The sequence below is a fragment of the Neocloeon triangulifer genome, unplaced genomic scaffold (genome assembly GCF_031216515.1).
Source record: "Neocloeon triangulifer isolate White Clay Creek 2 clone unplaced genomic scaffold, ASM3121651v1 ptg000012l, whole genome shotgun sequence".
NCBI lineage: Eukaryota > Metazoa > Arthropoda > Insecta > Ephemeroptera > Baetidae > Neocloeon > Neocloeon triangulifer.
The window spans coordinates 6,227,397-6,246,499 of record NW_026775554.1 but is presented as its reverse complement, the minus strand read 5'-3'; the positions used below and the strand labels follow the sequence as shown (position 1 = coordinate 6,246,499).

General features: G+C 35.5%; 2 protein-coding genes across 3 annotated transcripts; both read left to right on the top strand.

Annotated features, from left to right (window-relative positions):
* Window positions 1-2,102: 2,102 nt before the first annotated feature.
* Window positions 2,103-13,054, top strand: LOC132196767 (acyl-CoA Delta-9 desaturase). 2 transcript variants are annotated; one of them, XM_059619629.1, is made up of 5 exons: window positions 2,103-2,304; window positions 4,648-4,787; window positions 6,773-6,903; window positions 7,259-7,650; window positions 12,303-13,054. In XM_059619629.1, exons 2-5 carry the CDS (start codon window positions 4,649-4,651, stop codon window positions 12,622-12,624), a joined length of 984 nt encoding a protein of 327 aa, XP_059475612.1. In that variant the 5' UTR covers window positions 2,103-2,304; window position 4,648; the 3' UTR covers window positions 12,625-13,054. The 2 variants fall into 2 exon arrangements, with proteins under 2 accessions (XP_059475612.1, XP_059475611.1); XM_059619628.1 differs by lacking the exon at window positions 2,103-2,304 and having other exon boundaries at window positions 4,578-4,787.
* Window positions 13,055-13,483: 429 nt separating this feature from the next.
* On the top strand, window positions 13,484-18,788 carry LOC132196897 (acyl-CoA Delta-9 desaturase). The gene is made up of 4 exons (XM_059619833.1): window positions 13,484-13,672; window positions 15,017-15,144; window positions 17,184-17,572; window positions 18,413-18,788. Exons 1-4 carry the CDS (start codon window positions 13,495-13,497, stop codon window positions 18,720-18,722), a joined length of 1,005 nt encoding a protein of 334 aa, XP_059475816.1. The 5' UTR covers window positions 13,484-13,494; the 3' UTR covers window positions 18,723-18,788.
* Window positions 18,789-19,103: the final 315 nt, after the last annotated feature.

The following is a 19,103-nucleotide window of genomic DNA, read 5'->3' as shown; positions in this document are numbered from 1 at the left end:
ACTCACTGTTTAACGGGACTCTGAGGAACATTTGCGAACCGCTCCTCCCAGAAATTACAGCTTTCTTTAATTTATGCCTTGAAAAAGGAAAATTGGTAACTTCATGGAAAACAGCAAATTTAAAACTATTATTCAAAGGCAAAGGGGATACTTCTGAAATGAATAATTACAGGGGTATTAGTTTAAGCTGCTCAACTTTTAACCTTTTAGATAGAGTGCTCAAAAACCGACTTTATTCGTACTTGGCAGATGAAATCCCAGAAAATCAATTCGGGTTTGTCAAAGGAAGATCCACGATCCAAGCGATTAAACATTTAGTCGACGAAATACAGGACTCAGTTTATAATTCTAAAACGCCACTTTACGCCCTTTTTCTCGATATCAAAAAAGCTTTTGACTCTATTGACAGAAAATTTATTTTTAAAAAATTAATTGACACCAAGAAACTTAATTTTGAGGAGCTCAACTTAATGGCAGAATTCCTAGACATCAATTTTCTTCAAGTATGGGATGGGGTGGCACTATCAGAAATAATAGTTCAATCTAACGGGGTAAAACAAGGGTGTAGCCTATCGCCTCTCCTCTTTATTTTCTCAATTTTTAACATCAACGAAATTTTAAAAGACTTTCCATCAATAAAACTTCTAATCTATGCTGATGATATTTTGCTACTCTCTACAAATCTAAAAGATATTCAAAACTTCCTAAACAAGCTTGTTTTATATTTAGCCGAAAGATGCTTAAAGCTAAATGCCGACAAAAGCAAAATATTAAAATTCCGCAACAAGGGAAAGGGCCGGCTTAAGCTTTCAGACGAATTATTAATAGAAAATGAGAAAATCGAATTTGTTTCTGATTTTATTTACCTAGGTGTTAAATTCCAATCTTCCGGTGTTTCTTTCTCAAAACATATTTCAAAAAAGGTTAAAGCCGCAATCTTCGCACTATCCAAACTCGACTCGCTCCCAAAGGCCTCCATGGAAACCGCCCTGAAAATCTTTGATCTCGCTATCGCCCCCGTTGCAAGCTACGGAATAGAAGCACTTTGGCCGTACTTATCATTAAATGATCTTCAGCACCTCGAAACAGTTAAATCACGCTTCCTTAAAAAAGCTCTCTCCCTCTCCAAACATATAAAATCTCGATACACATATGCATTAGCCGACACAAGTTCTTTCATCGAGGATCTGCGAGAGAAATATTGTCTCCCCGAAACCGAAAGTTATGACAAATTTTTCACTAATCAATCCTTTAAAATAGCCGAAATAAACTTAAAATTCTTTGACACTCCAGCAATGATCGACCAAAACTGGAAAACAGCTTGCTTTGAAAATCGACACGTTTTCACCCGATATGCATGTCACGGTTTTCACTATGTATTGTGCCGGACTAAAAATTACCACGCGAGTGCTCAAGAAAATTGCGTGTGCAAAAAGTGTAACCAGCAGATGGACACTTATCACTTCCTCAAATGCGCAAAAAATGACATGTCTCTTATTGAAGCTTCAAAAGTTAAATGGAAAAAATGACGTTTTTGCCTTCTTAATGTTTATTATATTATGATGTATTTATTTTATGTAACCTGTCGCACGCCATTGGCGTTCAATAAACACATACATACAAAATTAATTTTGAAATTTATAACTTATTTCTAGAATAGACAAATGATTTGTTTGCACAAAAAGCTATTGATATATTAGCATAGCACTAAATTTAAGCTCAATCTCACTGTCAGTTTCAAATAAAAATCAACCTTAATTTTTTTTATTATAAAACATTTACTTAAACACTAAAATTTTTTCAGAATTAATATTTATATTCACTACTATGTCCCACCAAATAGTTTTGAAATAATTACATCATATAATTTATACCATATTGACTTGACTGGTGAAGAGTTGTGGTGCTCGGAAAACAATTTCTAGATGTAGTAATAAAAGTGTCGCTTGGTGGTGCTCATTTGGTGCTCACGATAAGCTGTGAGTTGGGCGTTTGGCCGCGAGCGGTGAGCAGGGGCCGCCACCTGACGGCGCGGCACCGGCTCGCGCGGCCGACAGGTGGATTGATATGTGCATGCCCGCGACACACGCACCCGACCTGCACATATATCTATTTGCAGTGTAGCGCGCGATAGATAAAATCACGCCCCGAGGGGCGCAAATGTACGTGACTGATCAATCGCAAACACACCACCAAACCGAGCGGGGGTGGTTTCTCCTTTTTTCGCCTTTGCAAAGCTCGCTGGCAAAACAAACGAAAATAAAAAAACACACGCACACATACACCACATTTGGCGTCGCGAGGGTACGTATTTGTTTCCTTTGTCTCGATCGTCGCCCATTGACCCTTTTTTCTAATTATACTGTCCCCGGTGATTGTAAAAATAAGCACTTTGTCTGCGGCCCTCCTAAAATCGGCACGTGCGTAACCTGCACACACATAATTGTCTAAATTTTTAGTATCTGTCAAAAGGGTTCATTAATGAAGTTGGTATTTGAAACAAAAATTATATTTAGAAAATCAAAACTTTTTTTAAATACTTATTTCAGGAACCGGTGTTTTTTTTAATAATAAACAACAAATTCAGAAACTTTTTACTTTCATAGCATTTTTTAGCTCAATTTACACATAAATTGTTTTCTGGTTTGAAATTTGCAAGTTTTTATTTATTTTTTAACTCAATTTACCCAGAGGGAATTTTATCTGGAAATTCCGCTTTCATTATAAATAAAATGAAGCTTTTGATTGCTACCAGGACCAGGAAATTTCTGTGCATTATTTCAACGGATTGAGTTTCGCAGAGTTATAAAAAAAAGTTATGTAACACGCTTAATATCTGATACAGGAATGTGCAGATTGAGTTTGGAAAAGCTATAGAATATAATTCCGAGAATCTTTTCGCCAAAGTTTGTTATCGGGAGAGTGTATATAACTCTTCGCCCTGTGCTACTCTCAATTGAAATCTGATCCTTTCGACCGACGGGGTGCTTTTAGGGGCGCTTTTAAGGGTTGACTGCTGCAAACACCAGCAAGCATCCGGGAATGTCAACGAGCAAAAATTGCGATTTCTGAAAATAACTAAAAGTAAAACTGCAAGCTCACCTTTTTAAGTAAAACACGTAAACGCTTGTTAAACAAGTTCCTGTGAGTGAATTTCTTATCACAAAACAACCGGACGTACTCATGGTACAAAATTAGAAATTAAGCATATGGGAAAAGAAGTTGAGGAAGGGGTGAACGCTGTTATTACAAATAGCGACTCTCTAGACTTTTCCAGAAGCAAAAATAGTGTAAATAATACCATACTTTATATAACACATACGTCACAGTCCTATCTACGACAGAATATCACACAATATCTAATTCAACAACTTGAGATAAAATGATATTATTTATTGGATTCAACACAAGACACAAGCTCCCATGTATACAAATTAAATATTTGTTCATTTCCTTTAATTATAAATCCAAAATAAATTTATAAAATGAGTAAATTGGTATTTCCAAAAAGATATGACAGACTCTCCGACTCTCGCCATCAGTCACTTTTAAGTCTTTTAACCTATTAAAATGATTCAAAAGATTGGATTGTTTTTTATTTTTTAAATCAATTTCAGTTTACGCCAAAATATAATTATTGATATTTTCAAAGGGTTTGTATTTATAGTTAAATTTTGATCGAATTTTATGTAAATTCTTCCTTCGTGCTTATGGCAAATACAAGCCAGTATATGTATATAGCAAATCCATTTAATTGCTATTAAATTGATCCAGGACATCAAGATAACATGTCTATTTCAACTGGTTGTGTGAAAATCTCCCTAACTAAAATGAAACCGCTGTGGTGGAAATTTTATTAAATATTAAAAATATTATTATTTCATTATGGTGAGGTTTACCTTTTTGAATGTTTTTATGTTTTAATAATTCTTCATCAATCGTAAAATATTATTTTCAAATTGAAAGCTCCTGAACTTTGAAGATATCCTTTTTTATCTATATATACAGCAAAATAAACAAAATTTAATTATTTTTTTTCCACCTTGCCTTAATATGACAAGTGTTATTAAACATTAAAAAAAATTTGAATTTAATCTATAATGCAAAATTTTGCTCAATCAATGAGGTTTTTAATCATCTTCCATGACCTCTATTATTTTTTTCAAATTAAAATCAACTGTAAAGTCACAAGGTGTTCATCAGTTTGTCACATGATTGGAATAAAAGTACAGTAAACGCAGGTGACCCGTTTCGATCGGAAGCGTGAAGTCAGCTGCTCGCTAGCTCGCTGGCGCTCCGATAGCACTACTTTTCCTTTTCATTGCGAGCGATAATACAAAATCAACAAGCACCGGAGTGAAATAAATCCCCTGAGCTTTTTTCTCCCTTGCTCGCCTTATCTCGTCAGCAAACTAATAAAAAAGCCAAGGCTTCCCGCGGTGGGGAGGCCTGCATACGTCACCCCTCGCGTTATGTTTTCATTTGTCTTTCTTCGAATGTATAATTATTCTTCGGGACTAGAGCGAGCGGTGTGAGCACCAACCACAGGTGGTCACGTGACTCTTCGCCGGCCGCCGCCGTTTTATCTCGAAGGATTTGGCGGCTGCTCTCGGGGGAACATGAGCAAGTAACTCACGAGTGTTGCAGGATGGTGGAGAAGGACGACGAATTCTCGGCCCGCATCCGATGGCCCGACCTCTGCGTCCAGGTGGGCCTTCACCTGGGGGCCTTCGCCGGACTGCTGCTCGTGCTCGCAGGATGGGTCGACCACCGAACGCTACTCGCAGGTTAGCACGTGTTTTCAATCGAATTGAATTAAAGCTGAATCTATACTTTTGAGAACTTAATCCTATTAAATTTACTAAAATATTTAAAACAATAAAGCGGATATTTTAATGGGAATAATTAAACTAGCACTAATTAACTAGTAACGTCAAATTAGTTATAGCGATTATATAATGCGGTTCCTGAAACAATATAATTAAAAATCAATGACATTGATTTATAATGTCTCATAGAAATATAAAAAACAAATTTACATAATCCATACTTCTTTATTTATATGTCTTGAGAGTAGACTTTTATTATTGCGAGAAAATAAATTAATTGAATGTTCATTTTCCCTTTGGCCTTAGTATATTATCAGTTTAATTTATTTCTAAAAATTTAAAAAATAAATTTATAAAAAAAATATTAAATATTTAATAAGTGTATTTCAATCACTATATTTTAAAATTTTTTTCTTTAATAATTTTGTTTATTGTTTGTATTTCTTTTTGTTTCAGTTAAGTTAGTAATTTAATCTTATATACAAATAGAAGACTTCGTGTTTAAGAGTCTATCTATATTCCTATTTTTTTTTTGTCAATTGACCCTGAAATTATATATTAAATTGCGGTTGATTGCATTTATTTTTTATTTTTTTGTTATACACATTTTTCTTTCTGTTTTGTTTGTACGTGCTTGTTGATATTGCAAAAATATGCCCATCATTCCCTTCTGTTGACAAGAGCAGAACAAACAATCCTGTATGTAATGGATTGTACATCAGAGAATATCGGTTGGAAAATAAATATTCAGCCCCGAGCTGATGGTTAATGTTGTTGCTCTCGTTGTTTAGACTACGAGTAATGCCTTTTCAAGCTGTGTTTGCTTTTTTCCTGAAGCGGCACTCTCACTTTTTACTCTTTCTCTCACTGTGCGTGTCATTATTTAATGGATGGAATCATTTCCTCTTTGGCTCGAATCAAAATCAAATTGTTAGCAGAAGTTTTTCGAGACGTCCAAGTGTCTGCTATTTATTATTAATGTTGGCACGCCTCATTGATTGTTGTGTGTGTTCCATTTATTATTCACGGCGGCGATTCCATCGAGCAAATGTAGTGTACTACAAAAAGGCAATATAGAGAGCCCCGGTGCCTTTTGAATATTTTATGTGTTAATTTTGAACGTGAGGCACAGCAGGAAAGAGAGCTTTGGAGAGTTGATATTAGATAACGAAAAAAATAATACTTGAGCACGCCCTTTTCTGGCAAGTTTACGTTATTTTTACCAAAGGATAAATAAGCCTCTTATCTCACTAAATTTCCCTGACAGGAAGCGGTGAAGAACTTGTATATTATAACTTTAAATGATTTCATAAAATTTTTATTTTTCACTCACTTACAAATTGTTTAAACTTTAATTTTAAATATGATTAGGTGCTTAATTAATTAATTTTAATCACACTAAAAATAAACTTCACAGCAACTATTTCTTTTTCATTTTACATACTCCAATTTTAAAGTATGAATGTAAAAGCGTTAAAATTAAAATAATAAATATTTTAAAGAAATTTATTACAACAACACTTGGTTAGGAAAAAGTTTGTGAGAATAAAACAAAAATACTTTCTGGTTAAACCCTTAGCACATCAAAATTTTATAAAAATATTTGATCGTTTTACAAATCAATATTAAAATCGTGTTAAAATGTTAACTACAAATAAAAATTTTCAATTCTATTAACTTCTCACAAACACTAGAAATTAATCTCCACATTTCATGTAGAAACAAGTACTTGACATGAATGAGCCAAATTAATAAGAAAAAAAATATGCAATTGTTTTCTGCATTATCTTTCTTGCGTGTGGTAGAATAGGGCAGGGCCATGTTTGCAGACAAACACAGCTGCGTCTCTCTGTTCCCTTTGGCTTTTGTGTAACATCTTTTATTTTTCCTCTTATTTTCCAATGTTTTCCTTTGACTGACGTCATCACCTGACTCACTTTCAGCGTTCCTCTTTGTGATTGGGTCTGGATTCGGAATCACGGCCGGCGCCCACCGACTTTGGTCACACAAGGCCTACAAGGCCAAGTGGCAATTGTCCCTGATACTCATGTTCCTCTTCACCATCACCGGCCAAGTGAGTTCATGTCTTTTTTTACTATTCCAATAATTATTATTCAGTTTTCAAGAGAGGTACTCTATGAGGAATAAGTGTCAATGGGCGCGTCATAAATTAAAAAATTTATAATTTCACAATATTTGCTGATATTTATTCTCTTTTTAACCAATAAACGAATTTCATTAAAATTATTGGATTTTATTTATAACAATAAAAGACTAATTTGTTATTCTCGAGACGCATCTCTCTTGATTATCACGTCTCGCCAATGTAAGTTGACAGGCGGATAAATTTCACTAAACCCATATTTACGAGTGCATGTGTCACTTTTGTCAATTCGCATTCGTTCTAACGGCGCCGTTTGTTTGTGCAGAGAGACGCGTTCACGTGGGCCAAGGACCACCGCGTGCACCACAAGTACTCGGAGACGAACGCAGACCCGCACGACGCGCGTCGCGGCTTCTGGTTCGCGCACGTCGGCTGGCTGGTGCTGACGCCGCGACCTGAGGTCGAGCAGCGCCGAAGGGAGGTGGACGTGAGTGACCTCGAGGCTGACCCCATCGTTGTGTGGCAGCGCCGCCTCTACGTGCCCTTATTTGCCCTGCTGGCCATCGGCCTGCCCGTCGCCATCCCCTACTACGGCTGGGGCGAACGTCTCTGGGTCTCCTTCCTCGTCATGTTCAACCTGCGCTTCTGCACCACCCTCAACATCGCCTTCTTTGTCAACAGCGCCGCCCACATGTGGGGAAACAAACCCTATGACACGTGAGTAAATTTCTGATTTATTTTTTTTATTCATTTTTTTTTAATTGTTTCCTAGAAAGCGCAAGTTGTGGAATATTTTTGTTATGTTTTTTACTTTCAATTTGAATTCATTTTTCTTCACTGTGACTCAAATGATTGCTTAAGAATTACGTTTAGTTAAAATATTTTCAAATTTCTTTAATTGTGTCAATTCATAATTTTTAATCTTGGATTGATTTTTACACTTTGAATAAATCAGAATAATATCCCAGATAAAAAAAATTAAAAACCTTAAAAATTCTTATTAAATGGGCATATTTGACACAGCTTACAACATAAGTAATATTGAAAAAACATTAAGACTTACTTAAATCAAGGAAAAATATAACAATAATAATTCACAACACAATTCAATGCAGTCTGATTAAAGGAAATAAATTCAACTTCATTAGATTCAAGAAAATTTTTGTTTAAAAAAAAATAATAATAATTAAGTTCAATTATGTTAGGAAGTGTTTGAGCGCAACCATAAAAGTGTCTTTTATTAGGTATTTCTGAGAATCTCATATTAATTTAATTTATATTTTTTTTATCAGCTGCAGACCCTTTCTAAACGTTTCATTGCCTTTTTCGAGGTTGTAAATTTTCCTTATTTGTCTTTGAAAATGTTCTTTTAAAGACGTTACGCTTAATACACAGAGAGTCAAAGTGCTGAAAGTCCAAATTATTTATCAAATTGTCGTAACGATTATCACTCCGTAGACAGGTGTTCACGTTGCGTTGATTCATAAGCACGCGGAATTCGTAGCCCCATAAATACCCACTTGAGACGGCAAAGCACTCAAAGATAACGATTTACGTGTGAGTGAGACACCACCGAAGTGAGCAACGCGAGTTGCAAAAATGTGCTTCGCTGATTGACCTTAATTTGCAGGAGACGCTTCTAGTAATAACAAACGTAATAAATCGAAAGATCAATAAATCCGCGGCCAAAAGCTTCTCTTCATATTTTGCCTTTGATCAATATTGTTTGATAAAAAAAATTGTTTTCATATCTTGAATGATAATTATATTAATCTTTTCAATACATAGTTCATATTCATACGAATTCATAAAATTTATTCCAATAAAGGAAACTTTGTACTCAATGCAATGGCCTGTCATGGGTATCTTTTGACCATTTTATTAACCACATCAATTCAAAAAGTATATTAAATTGCACAAATAAATTATTGTAAAATCTTAAAACATTTCCAAATAAACCATTAAATTTATACATAAATGAAATTTTTTTTTAAAAAACTAAATAATAGAAAATTAGAATAAATTTATTAATTTAATATAATTAAACAAATACAAATAAATTTTTACACTAAATGTATTTTTCAATTTAATGGATTGCTACAGATCAGTTTTTAGTTTGTATTTGAATTAAATTAAATTTTAATAATAAATAAATGTCTGTGATTTAGCTAATACGCAAGTTGCTGAGCGTGAAATGAAATAAAAATTCTCGGCACGCATTCAGGCGCGCGTATAGAATCAACCAGCAGTTAAGCTCTCACGTGAATGCTATCATTTTTCTCGCGAACACAAAGCGGAACTTTTATCATTCCGGTGCCAAAACAAAGGTGATCCTGCCCTTTCTCTCTGCTACAAAATAATTCATGACCCCTCGTCGGTGCTCGGAAGAGGAAGTAAAACTGGAAACAATTTGCAAAACTGATGGATGCGCGGAGAACGGCTTTTCATTAATTTAACCCTTTTCATCGCCCTCTTGTGTTATTTAATTTTATTGCGCACAGTTCTTGTGAACGGTGTGTACAATTTTACGGCGATCATAAAATGAATGTCAGCAGCAGAAAATATGAAGGGAGAAATTATTTTTTGTGCCAAGCCCTTCTGTTTCTCTGCTGGGAATTTCGGTGAAATTTTGCTAATTAAAAATTAAAACTTACGATTGCCCATTGGCTCTGCTGGCTCTGGTCCGGCGTGTCAGAAAGTTTTGAATCTCTGCTCTCTCTGTGAGCCAATTTGCCTGTAATCAAGGGTTCTCGGTGCCAGGGGTCCACCGTCTGTCCGAAAGAAAATTAATACGTACGTTCAAATAACGATGACAATATTTTCATAATATTTATTATAAAAGTGCCTCATTAAAAAAAATTATCGTCATTTTTATGAGTTCGCTTTCGACATAAAAAATTTATTAGTAAGACCAAATTTAATCTGAAATGAATGATATTTTTATTTGTAATTTTATATATAAAACAAAACCATTGGCACTTTTAGGTCAAAGTTTTTTCCCATAACCTTTAACTATTTGGATTTGGCCATAATTTCAACTTTGGGAGTTTCCGTCATCAAACTATTTCTTGAATTTTTCCTTTGGGTTTTGGGAAACATACTCAAATCGCCAATTTTAGGAAAATTCTGGCGATCCTGCCGGATGCTCATTGAAGAGGTCTGAAGAAGAATATATCCTTGCGGATTATGCAAATTATTATTCAGCACTGCGGCATCTGACTCGAAATTAAGGTCAACTCGAGGCACTTCCGGCTGATTACAGAGAAAAATCCGTCCCTAATTTTTTCCACAACTTTCCTAATGACGAACTCTTCCAGCTCGTTTAGCACTGAAAGAAGTCTTTTCTCTCTCCTCGTGCGCTTAGACTGATTTTTTCCCCGCAAGATATAGAACGTGTAATATTATTTGGCAGTCCTTATACGAATTCCCAACGCGGTCGGTGAAACTTCTCTGGCCCCTTTCACTTCGGATTAAGTGGCGCGAAGGAACTTTTCCGCCCTTCATGGCTATCACTCACAATCCGTCTGCCTCGACCCGGCTTTTCTTATACTTTTTCTTTCAACCACTCGCTCTCGTGCTCCGAAGCCGCTCGACAAATAATACGTTTCCGCGCCGATTCAGTCCGAGCACAATCGAGGGCGTGTGCGACCCGTGGTCCGAAAACGCCACCAAGCCCCAATTAAAAAGGGAAAATAACGTATACACGCACAACACAACGGGTTCTGTGGCTTTTCCGGGCCGATTGACGGCAAAGAGTCTGTTTGTTCAGATGGCCTTTTACCCGAACCGAGAGTGGAAAAAGCGGAAAGCAAAATCGCTTCCTTTGCTTTGGCAGCGCCGGCGAACCTTCCAGTCTTGAATAAAAAGTTGCAATATATTGGAAAGGAATAACAAACACTCTTTGAAAACCACGGTCATCCCCTAAGAGTCTCCTCCTCTGGCATTAAAAAAGAACATTACAATGAGTGTTGTTGTTTAATTTTATGTTAAACAAATTGGAACAATATTTCCCAATATTTCCTTGACTTCATCAATTGAAGCATTTGAATATGTTTAGGGAAATATATTTGTAAAATTTCCAAATAAATTTAAATATAAAGAATAGAAAATAATATAATAATATTGAAACAATTTAACATAAGATGCGGAGGTTTATTAGAAGTGCAGGGAGCCACGAAAAGTCGATTTAATTATATTTTAAAAAAATGTACACACATTTTTTGTAATTAAACACAATATTGTCAATATTGCACGCATTTTTTTTTTTTAAAGTTTTATAGTTAATTATACATTAGTAAAAAAAAAAACAGTATTAAAGTAAAAAAATTCTGATGTATAAGAACACAAATTATAAGATACAGATTATGTGTTTCTAATTTTTAAATTTTGGTTAAAAGTATTATTTTTCACTACCTCCCACGTTATTTTTTTTTCAAACGTTTTCCGTCTGCTTAAAATTCAATTTCCATGAGCGTGCATGATCTTCTTGAGTCTCGCACTTTGCACGACCAGATTGCGGTGCGCACTTCTACTGGAAACGTGGCGGTACGTGTGTGTCATCTTGGTGGCTGTTTCTATTCGGGTGTGCTAAAGAGAAACGCCACTCGCAGCGCCGACAAACCGACCACATGGCGCCGTACAACTGTTTGAATTGCTAAACGAAAGAAAAAAGGAAAAGCGTGGAAAAGGTTTTTGCGGCGGACAAAAATCTTATTATGAAAAAAGAAAGGAGCCGAAATATGGCTTGGGGTTTCGAGTAAACTGTCACGGACACTCGGTGACTTTCTGTTTCTGCTGCTCAGAAGAGCGACCGTGGTGTTAGAGGCTCAAGGGAGAGTTCTATTGAAGCCGCAATTTGGTGCTTGTCTTTCACCTGGTAGGACTTATTGGTGCTAGGGGGAAAATAAATCAGTTCGTAACAAGATAAATCTTCTCAAAAGGAACAAAAATCTATACCAAAAAGAAAAAAATGGACAAAAGATAATAAAAAATGGCAAGAAATGAGATTTACACGATGATTTAGTAAAGGGAAGAAGTGGACGTGATGATAACGGGGATTCAGTTTTTGTTTTTTATTGAAAAATCTGCTGCTTACAATTAGTAGAGAGTTAAGAATTCTTTTGTGTATTATTTTCGACGATGATGTATGTTGTTAGATTTAAATATCCGTGTAAATAAAGATTTGTACGTAAATAAGGCTTGCGTAAAAATATGAATTAATGATTTAATGAAATATGATTAAATGAAAATAATCAGATTTTCTTATATTTTTTATTGTGTATTCATAAAAGTAAAAAATTCCAATAACATTTTTATAAATTTTTCCAATAAACCTAAAAATTTAAAATACCAATTTCTTTTGTTCATAGGAATATAAGCCCTACTGAGAACATGGCTGTGTCTTTGGCTGCCCTGGGCGAAGGGTGGCACAACTACCACCATGTCTTCCCTTACGACTACAGGACCGGCGAGTTGGGCCGTCCTTTGAACCCTTCGACGTCGCTGATCGACTACTTTGCCAAAATCGGTTGGGCGTATGACCTGAAGGCGGTTCCAGCCTCTCTGGTGCAGCGGCGTGCGGACCGGACGGGGGACGGCAGCGAACGTCCGGGCATCTGGGGCTGGGGTGACAAAGACATGCCTAAAGAGGAGTTGATCATGTGTGCCTTGACGCGTGCCAGAATTGATTAGACCTTTTGTTTGAGTGCGGAAGGTTTTTGCATTTTGACGAATTGCATTCGACTGCGTGTAAGTAGGATTAACAACTCTCAGATTTTTATGTTGACAGTATTTTGAATTTAAAAGTTAAGTTTATTCTTGTTGGAGAGCATTTGAATATTCTGAGTGCTTATATTTTCAAAGACTTGAAACGCGTTTAAAGTATTATAATTTATCTGGATATTTTTCTGATGTATTCTAAAGTGCCCAACAGTCTCTATTGATTGTTGTAAAAAAACATGAAATAAAAACTGAATGTGACTATACAAGCATTTGCCTTGATAATAGAGAGTATTGATGTATTCTAGGGAAAGTGTTTACAGAGGGTTTACTTAAAAAGTTAACCTTTGGACTAAATCTGAAAAATTTGAGGTCAATAAAGTGTGTTATATTTAAATTAGGAGTGGATGAAGTTTTTCTGCAGTGGATATAAACTGATAAACACCATAAGCACAATAAAGGTATATTTTATACAATATTCTTTCAACGAAGCTTGGGAAGAATTTTAATAATTAGAGAAATAAAAGGAAAAATATTATTGCGTGCTGAAATTAATAACAGTTTTAGTCGGTTTGCGCAAAAATGTGTGATTTCTATGTCAGAAAAAAATCATAAATAAAATTACCATGATTTTTGCTACAACAAAATAAGGCTGATAATATATTTTCAATTTTTATAATAATTTTTTTTATACACCAAATTTGTCTAACTGACTGCACCGGTCAGCAAAGGCAGGAAAATCACAAAGGCGGCCAATCACGCATTGTCTCGCTGACCCGAGCGATTCCCACGACCCTGGCCGTCCGGCAGACCCTCCTCGTACGGACTTTACTTTTGAGCTGCATGAGCTGGCCTCCGCGTCGTGCTCCGATGTCGCCGCAAACCAGCAACCCCCAACCGCCACCCCCGGGCATCAACGTCCACTGGCTTAATGTGTTGTTCTATATCTACCTGCACTTGGCGGCCGCCTATGGAGTCGGACTTATTTTCACCGAGGCCGCCATCTGCACCACTTTGATAGGTAAGCGTACGTTGTAGATTTTCAAGTTGGGGTCGTTTGGAGGGTCGTCGGGTAGAATAATTGCGTTAATATTCAAGGGGCGTGCCTTTCATTAAAAAAAGAAAGCAACCCTTGTTTTCGTTTGTCAGTTCCAATTATTTCGGTTGACGTAATTATCCATTCGAAATGTTTAATGATTACATTTATATTTCAGTCAAATTAATTATATGTCTTTTATTCTCTCCCAGCTCAAATTTCAATTAAATTTTAATTGACAAACCAGTTTGTTTTAGATTTAATTAATTAATTCAACAGTTCCAATATATATAAAATTTCATTTTGATTTCACTTTTATGAACCAATGCACGCACGCTTTACGTTTTTTTTCTAGACTGCTCTCCGCTGTTTGTCAAGTCATTGCCCACTAATTAATAATGCATGCGAGCCACTGACTTTGCAATTGGAATTAAAATCAGTCCCACCGCGTGGACTAAAAAGAAACGCGTTCAAGTCGCCTCTCCGTAAAAGCTTTTATTTGATCACGAGGTGCGATATGATACGATTAATTGTTTGATCTTGTGATCGCTTATCTCGCCGAGACATCTCTCCAATATAACATCATTGCATAACTACGCGGTCTACGCGTATAATCTCAGTTATAAAATGCTCAAACAAAAATTTTGCCATAAATCACATTTTAAAACTCCAGTTGAGTGAAAATTTAATTCGTTCTCTCAGTGTGATAACAATTTGGATTTTATTTTTTCAGTTGCTTTTCAGGAAGTAATGAATAATTTATAAAGTAAATGTTTTTTTCACGATTTTTTTTCAACTCATTTGAGTGCAACACTTTGAATGTTTTTCCTCGCATTTCAATCCCCGTTTATTTGCTTTTCCCGCTGAAAATATACGCCAGAGATAAAACGCACAAGTACTATATTTTTTTCGCAAATGCTTCCGGGATTCAAAGCATCTCATTATAGGAAAAGTGTACGTTGCGCATGACTCTCCACGCGTGAGGGAAAAGATAAGTAAATTTTTGTGCATTAAAAAACCCAAAGGAGAACACAAAATGCGTTTTAGGAGAATAAAAAGTATGTGTCGCCATCGACGTTGGACTTTTTTCAAATAAAAATAAATCTCCCCTGCGACTAAATCACAAAGACTGCGCATTCCCTTCGCAATTTGCATTCCGACACTCCTGTGGAATGAGTTTCATATGCTCATGCAAAAGTTGGCTGTTTTCCCCCTGCTTGAATTCGATGGAAATATCGGAAATTTCCAATCAAACTGCTGATCTGCATAGGGATTCCGCAAGCGATTTGTGCAAACTTTACTGGCACGAGTTTTGTTTTCAATTCGCAGCACTCCTGTTAGCCCTGGTGGTTCCACTGAGCACAACCCTGGTGCACCGGCTGTTCGCACACAGAGCCTTCGAGGCCGCCACACCCTTAAAAGTATTGATTGTCGCTATACACACCTTTGTCGGTCAGGTAAGCATCAAGAAACAAATGATAAAAAATCATTATCATTTATACTGTTTATTACATAATTAAATACATTTAAGATTTACAAAATAAACAGTAAAAAAAATTTAGTAGTAAGTTATGTATAAAATAAGGTATTTTTTTGTATTATAATAAAATTTTAACCAATTTTCTTTATTTATTATTTTCAAATTAAATTTTTTTAAATTTATTTTTTATAAATAATAAATAACTTTATTCTGAAAATCAGAACATTTTTATTTAATTATAACAAATTCTTTTTTTTTTACAAAACATGTGAAAATCAATGGTCATCTATCAATTTTATTTACTTAATCTAAAGAAGTATAACTTTCCGAATTTCATTATGGATGATTATATATGATATTTAATGTAATGCAATTACATACATTTACATATATTTATAATAAAATTTATTAAATTATCAATTTCCCAATTTAATAAAGAATCAATTATTGTACATATTGCTTGCTGTCTAAATTCATTATAGGATTTATTTATATTGTCTATTTTAGGTGAAAAACATACGCAATTAATCTATGTTAATTATCACTGGGTTTCCTCATAGAAAGTACTCAAGAATGGAATTATGCAGCCTGAAGGGCACTCACGCCGAGCAGGTTGCATATTCACTCTCAATCAATTAGCTGTGCCACTTTATTATAATCGCCAGCCGCAAATCCTCAACCTGCACCGGTTGGACTATCTATATTTGCGCGTAATGAATTCATCCGGAGCTACCGACCGCACGACCTAATTTACATGGAAACTCGGTTGCAGCCCCTTTCGCTGTCCGTTAATCCAATTCTGAATCCCGAACTGCCCGAGATATATCGTATCTGGTCCCATTGGGGAGCCAACAAGGCATGGCCAGCTTGCCACTCTCAGATTTATGTTCTGCGTTTGTCCACTGCAGTAGGCAAAGTAGACATGTGACCCTTCGTATGTACCTCAGATTAATGATAAATGCATAAGTAAATATGGATTTATATTGAGAATCATTGAACGTGGAAGCAAATATAGTAGCATCGGCCGTGCCGGAAATCCACTCACTAGAGCACCCAGCGAGATGAAGTTCTGATTGCTGCCGGCATGGTTTCAAATAAACTAATTATGGAACTACGGCCCTACGACAAACATTCCACTCTGCCACGCAGGGCTGGCAATCAGATTGATTTGAAACAGAAATTGTGTCACAATTTTCTTAATTTTTGCAAAACAAAAAATTAATTTGTTTTTATGATTTTAGTTAGACTATCAAAAATTATATTATAATACCTATATTTTTTGTATTAATTGTAAGATATGATAATAAGTTTCCTATTATTTCTCAAAATTAGTCGTCAAAGTAAAAATAGTTATTAATAACTTATAAAGGGTAAAAATTAAGTCCTAGTCTAATGAAAATAAGGCCGTTATCAACAAACAGCAAGTAAAATTTAAATTCCGATCATAAAAATGATTTAGATCTATTCTCTACACTGATCTGCTCATTCCACATTTTTCATTGATTCATTATAATGTAATCAAAGAAACAGTTATAAAATTTTGATAATTTGTTTGTTTCAGACAGAAACGAAGGCCAGATTATTCCTCAAGCAACATTCAATTAACAGGAACTTATTGCTTGACTAAAAAAAAACATAGATTTTTTTTTAATTTACCAAGTATCATTAAATTATCTTGTATTTCCTCAGGGATTTAATCACGAACTGAATACAGACACGGCCTTAAAAGAGGATGAATATGAAATGTACCAAAATCAATATCATCAATTCTAGTTGAATAAAGCTCATAATTATTTGTTTAGCGAAACTAAAGTTCTTATATTATAGTAAAACAACAATTTATTGGTATACTAGCTGACTGATAATGATGAATGAAAAGTGAAATGAAAAACATACATATATCTTATAAGATAAAAAAGTATAATACTATTTTTGTTTTAATCAGAAAATTTTAATATTTTTAACTCGTTTTTTTTCTTGCTGTAATTTAAATTTGATATAAAAATTTTATTTTAGGGCAGCGTTTATGACTGGGTGAAGGAGCACAGGTTTCACCACCAGGTGAGGGGCACCGCCCTTGACCCGTATGACGCTAGTCGCGGCTTTTGGTTCGCTCACCTGAACAACAAAATGGTCAAGCGGCGGCCAGACCAAGAGGCGGCCAAGGAGGCCGTCGACATGAGCGACCTCGAAGCTGACTCGGTGGTCATGTGGCAGAAACGGCTCTACTGGTTCGTGATGCCCGTTTTCGCGTTCCTGCTGCCCATCAACGCGCCGTGCGAGTACTGGGACGAGTCACTGATCACCTCACTATGCATCGTCGGCGCCATCAGACACATCATAGTGCTGCACTACGCCTGGCTGGTCACTAGCGGACCTCTGCTCTACGGGCTGAAACACGATCAGTGAGTGAAAAACATTTTTAAGCGAAGACTTCCGTTTATTTCATAATTATTTTCCCTTAATTGATTTTTAAATTTTTTCATCGTGCATTTCCACGGGAAATTTCATCATGATCCCTTGTCTACGGTGGAAAAAAAATGAAAATACTGAAAAATATTTAATTTTTGTTCTTGTTGGAAGGGTTGCTAAGGAACTAGGAATATATCAGTAGTGATATTTTTGCTATTCAAATACTTTAAATTTTAAACCTTTTACAGTTTTTGGTAGTCTTGCTTCATTGCTTGGTCTTGCATAATTTTTTTGAAATTTACAATTTATTAAGATTGCAAAATTTTAATGAATGTGATAACAATGGCAAAATTCCAAATAATAATACTATTTAAAATAAGAAAATCATATTTTTCTCATTTATGATGACATTAAACAGCATCTTTTTTTGCAGCATCTTACAATAAAAAAAAAAATAAAAAAACAAGAGTTGAATAAAAAAAATTCAAATCAGTTTCTGATTTGAATTTTTATAAGCTTCTCTCAAATTCATTCTCGCTCAGATCATCTTTCATTTCAATATGCTAGTATCGATAAAAAATTTCAAGCTCACATTCGTAAGGAATTGCGTTCCGTCAATTCAATATAGCATAAGACAGGTGCCTGGGCCTGCCACGTAAATGCGAGCTGCTTTATTAAATCTTCAAACGTGCACCAGCATCCTAAGTCTTTGAGTGAGCGGGAATTATTCCACGGAGTTGTTTTGCACAAAGCCCGGATCTCTCTCTAATTTGATCAGTAGTCTGGCTGAGGAATAATACAACTAATTTGAGCCGCGTGTTTTTTTTTCTCAGAAACGAGGCAGACTCGAACCAAGTTTTCTTCATCCGACGCTCGCGATGGCCCGACTATCACTACCTCTTCCCTTGGGACTACAAGACCAGCGAATATGGAAGTTACGGCGACGACTGGACGACCTGGCTGATCCAACAGTATGCAGCCCTCGGCTGGGCCTACGACCTGAAGACGTGCAGCACCGAGACGATGAAGAAGGCCTTGGAGGTTTCGCTGGACGAGAAGTTGCCGATCGAGAAAAGTGTCCTCAAAGTGATGGAGAGCAAGAAGGCCCAGAACGGGAAACACGAAGAGCAGATTTCAAATTGAGTGACTTCAAACAATTTACCAGATCTTGTATGAAAAGCGAAATAAAACTTGACACTTTAAAGTTCAGCAGCAAGAATTTTATTTGCTTAAGTAGACAGACAAAAATCTTCTGAAAGCACCAAAATTGTGCAATATAAATTTAATCATTTTTACTGAGGAACAATAACTGACGATGAGTATAAGGCAGATTTTTTTTTTAGATTTATCTTTCATTTAATATAAATACATATTTACCACTTCATTTTTTAATTTATATATCAGTATATTTTGTTTGTTAATTTTTTACATTTTATTTAATTTAAAAACATCTTTTAAAATTGTAATTGCCTTATATCAATGTACTTATCATACTTAAATCATGAGGGATAAGGGCACACTAAT

Coding starts and splice junctions, on each gene's coding strand:
- LOC132196897 (XM_059619833.1), top strand. CDS start 13,495: ATGAGCTGGCCTCCGCGTCGTGCTCCGATGTCGCCGCAAACCAGCAAC. Junction 13,673..15,016: donor CATCTGCACCACTTTGATAG/GTAAGCGTACGT, acceptor TTCAATTCGCAG/CACTCCTGTTAGCCCTGGTG. Junction 17,573..18,412: donor TACGGGCTGAAACACGATCA/GTGAGTGAAAAA, acceptor TTTTTTTCTCAG/AAACGAGGCAGACTCGAACC.
- LOC132196767 (XM_059619629.1), top strand. CDS start 4,649: ATGGTGGAGAAGGACGACGAATTCTCGGCCCGCATCCGATGGCCCGAC. Junction 6,904..7,258: donor TCTTCACCATCACCGGCCAA/GTGAGTTCATGT, acceptor TTGTTTGTGCAG/AGAGACGCGTTCACGTGGGC. Junction 7,651..12,302: donor GGAAACAAACCCTATGACAC/GTGAGTAAATTT, acceptor TTTTGTTCATAG/GAATATAAGCCCTACTGAGA.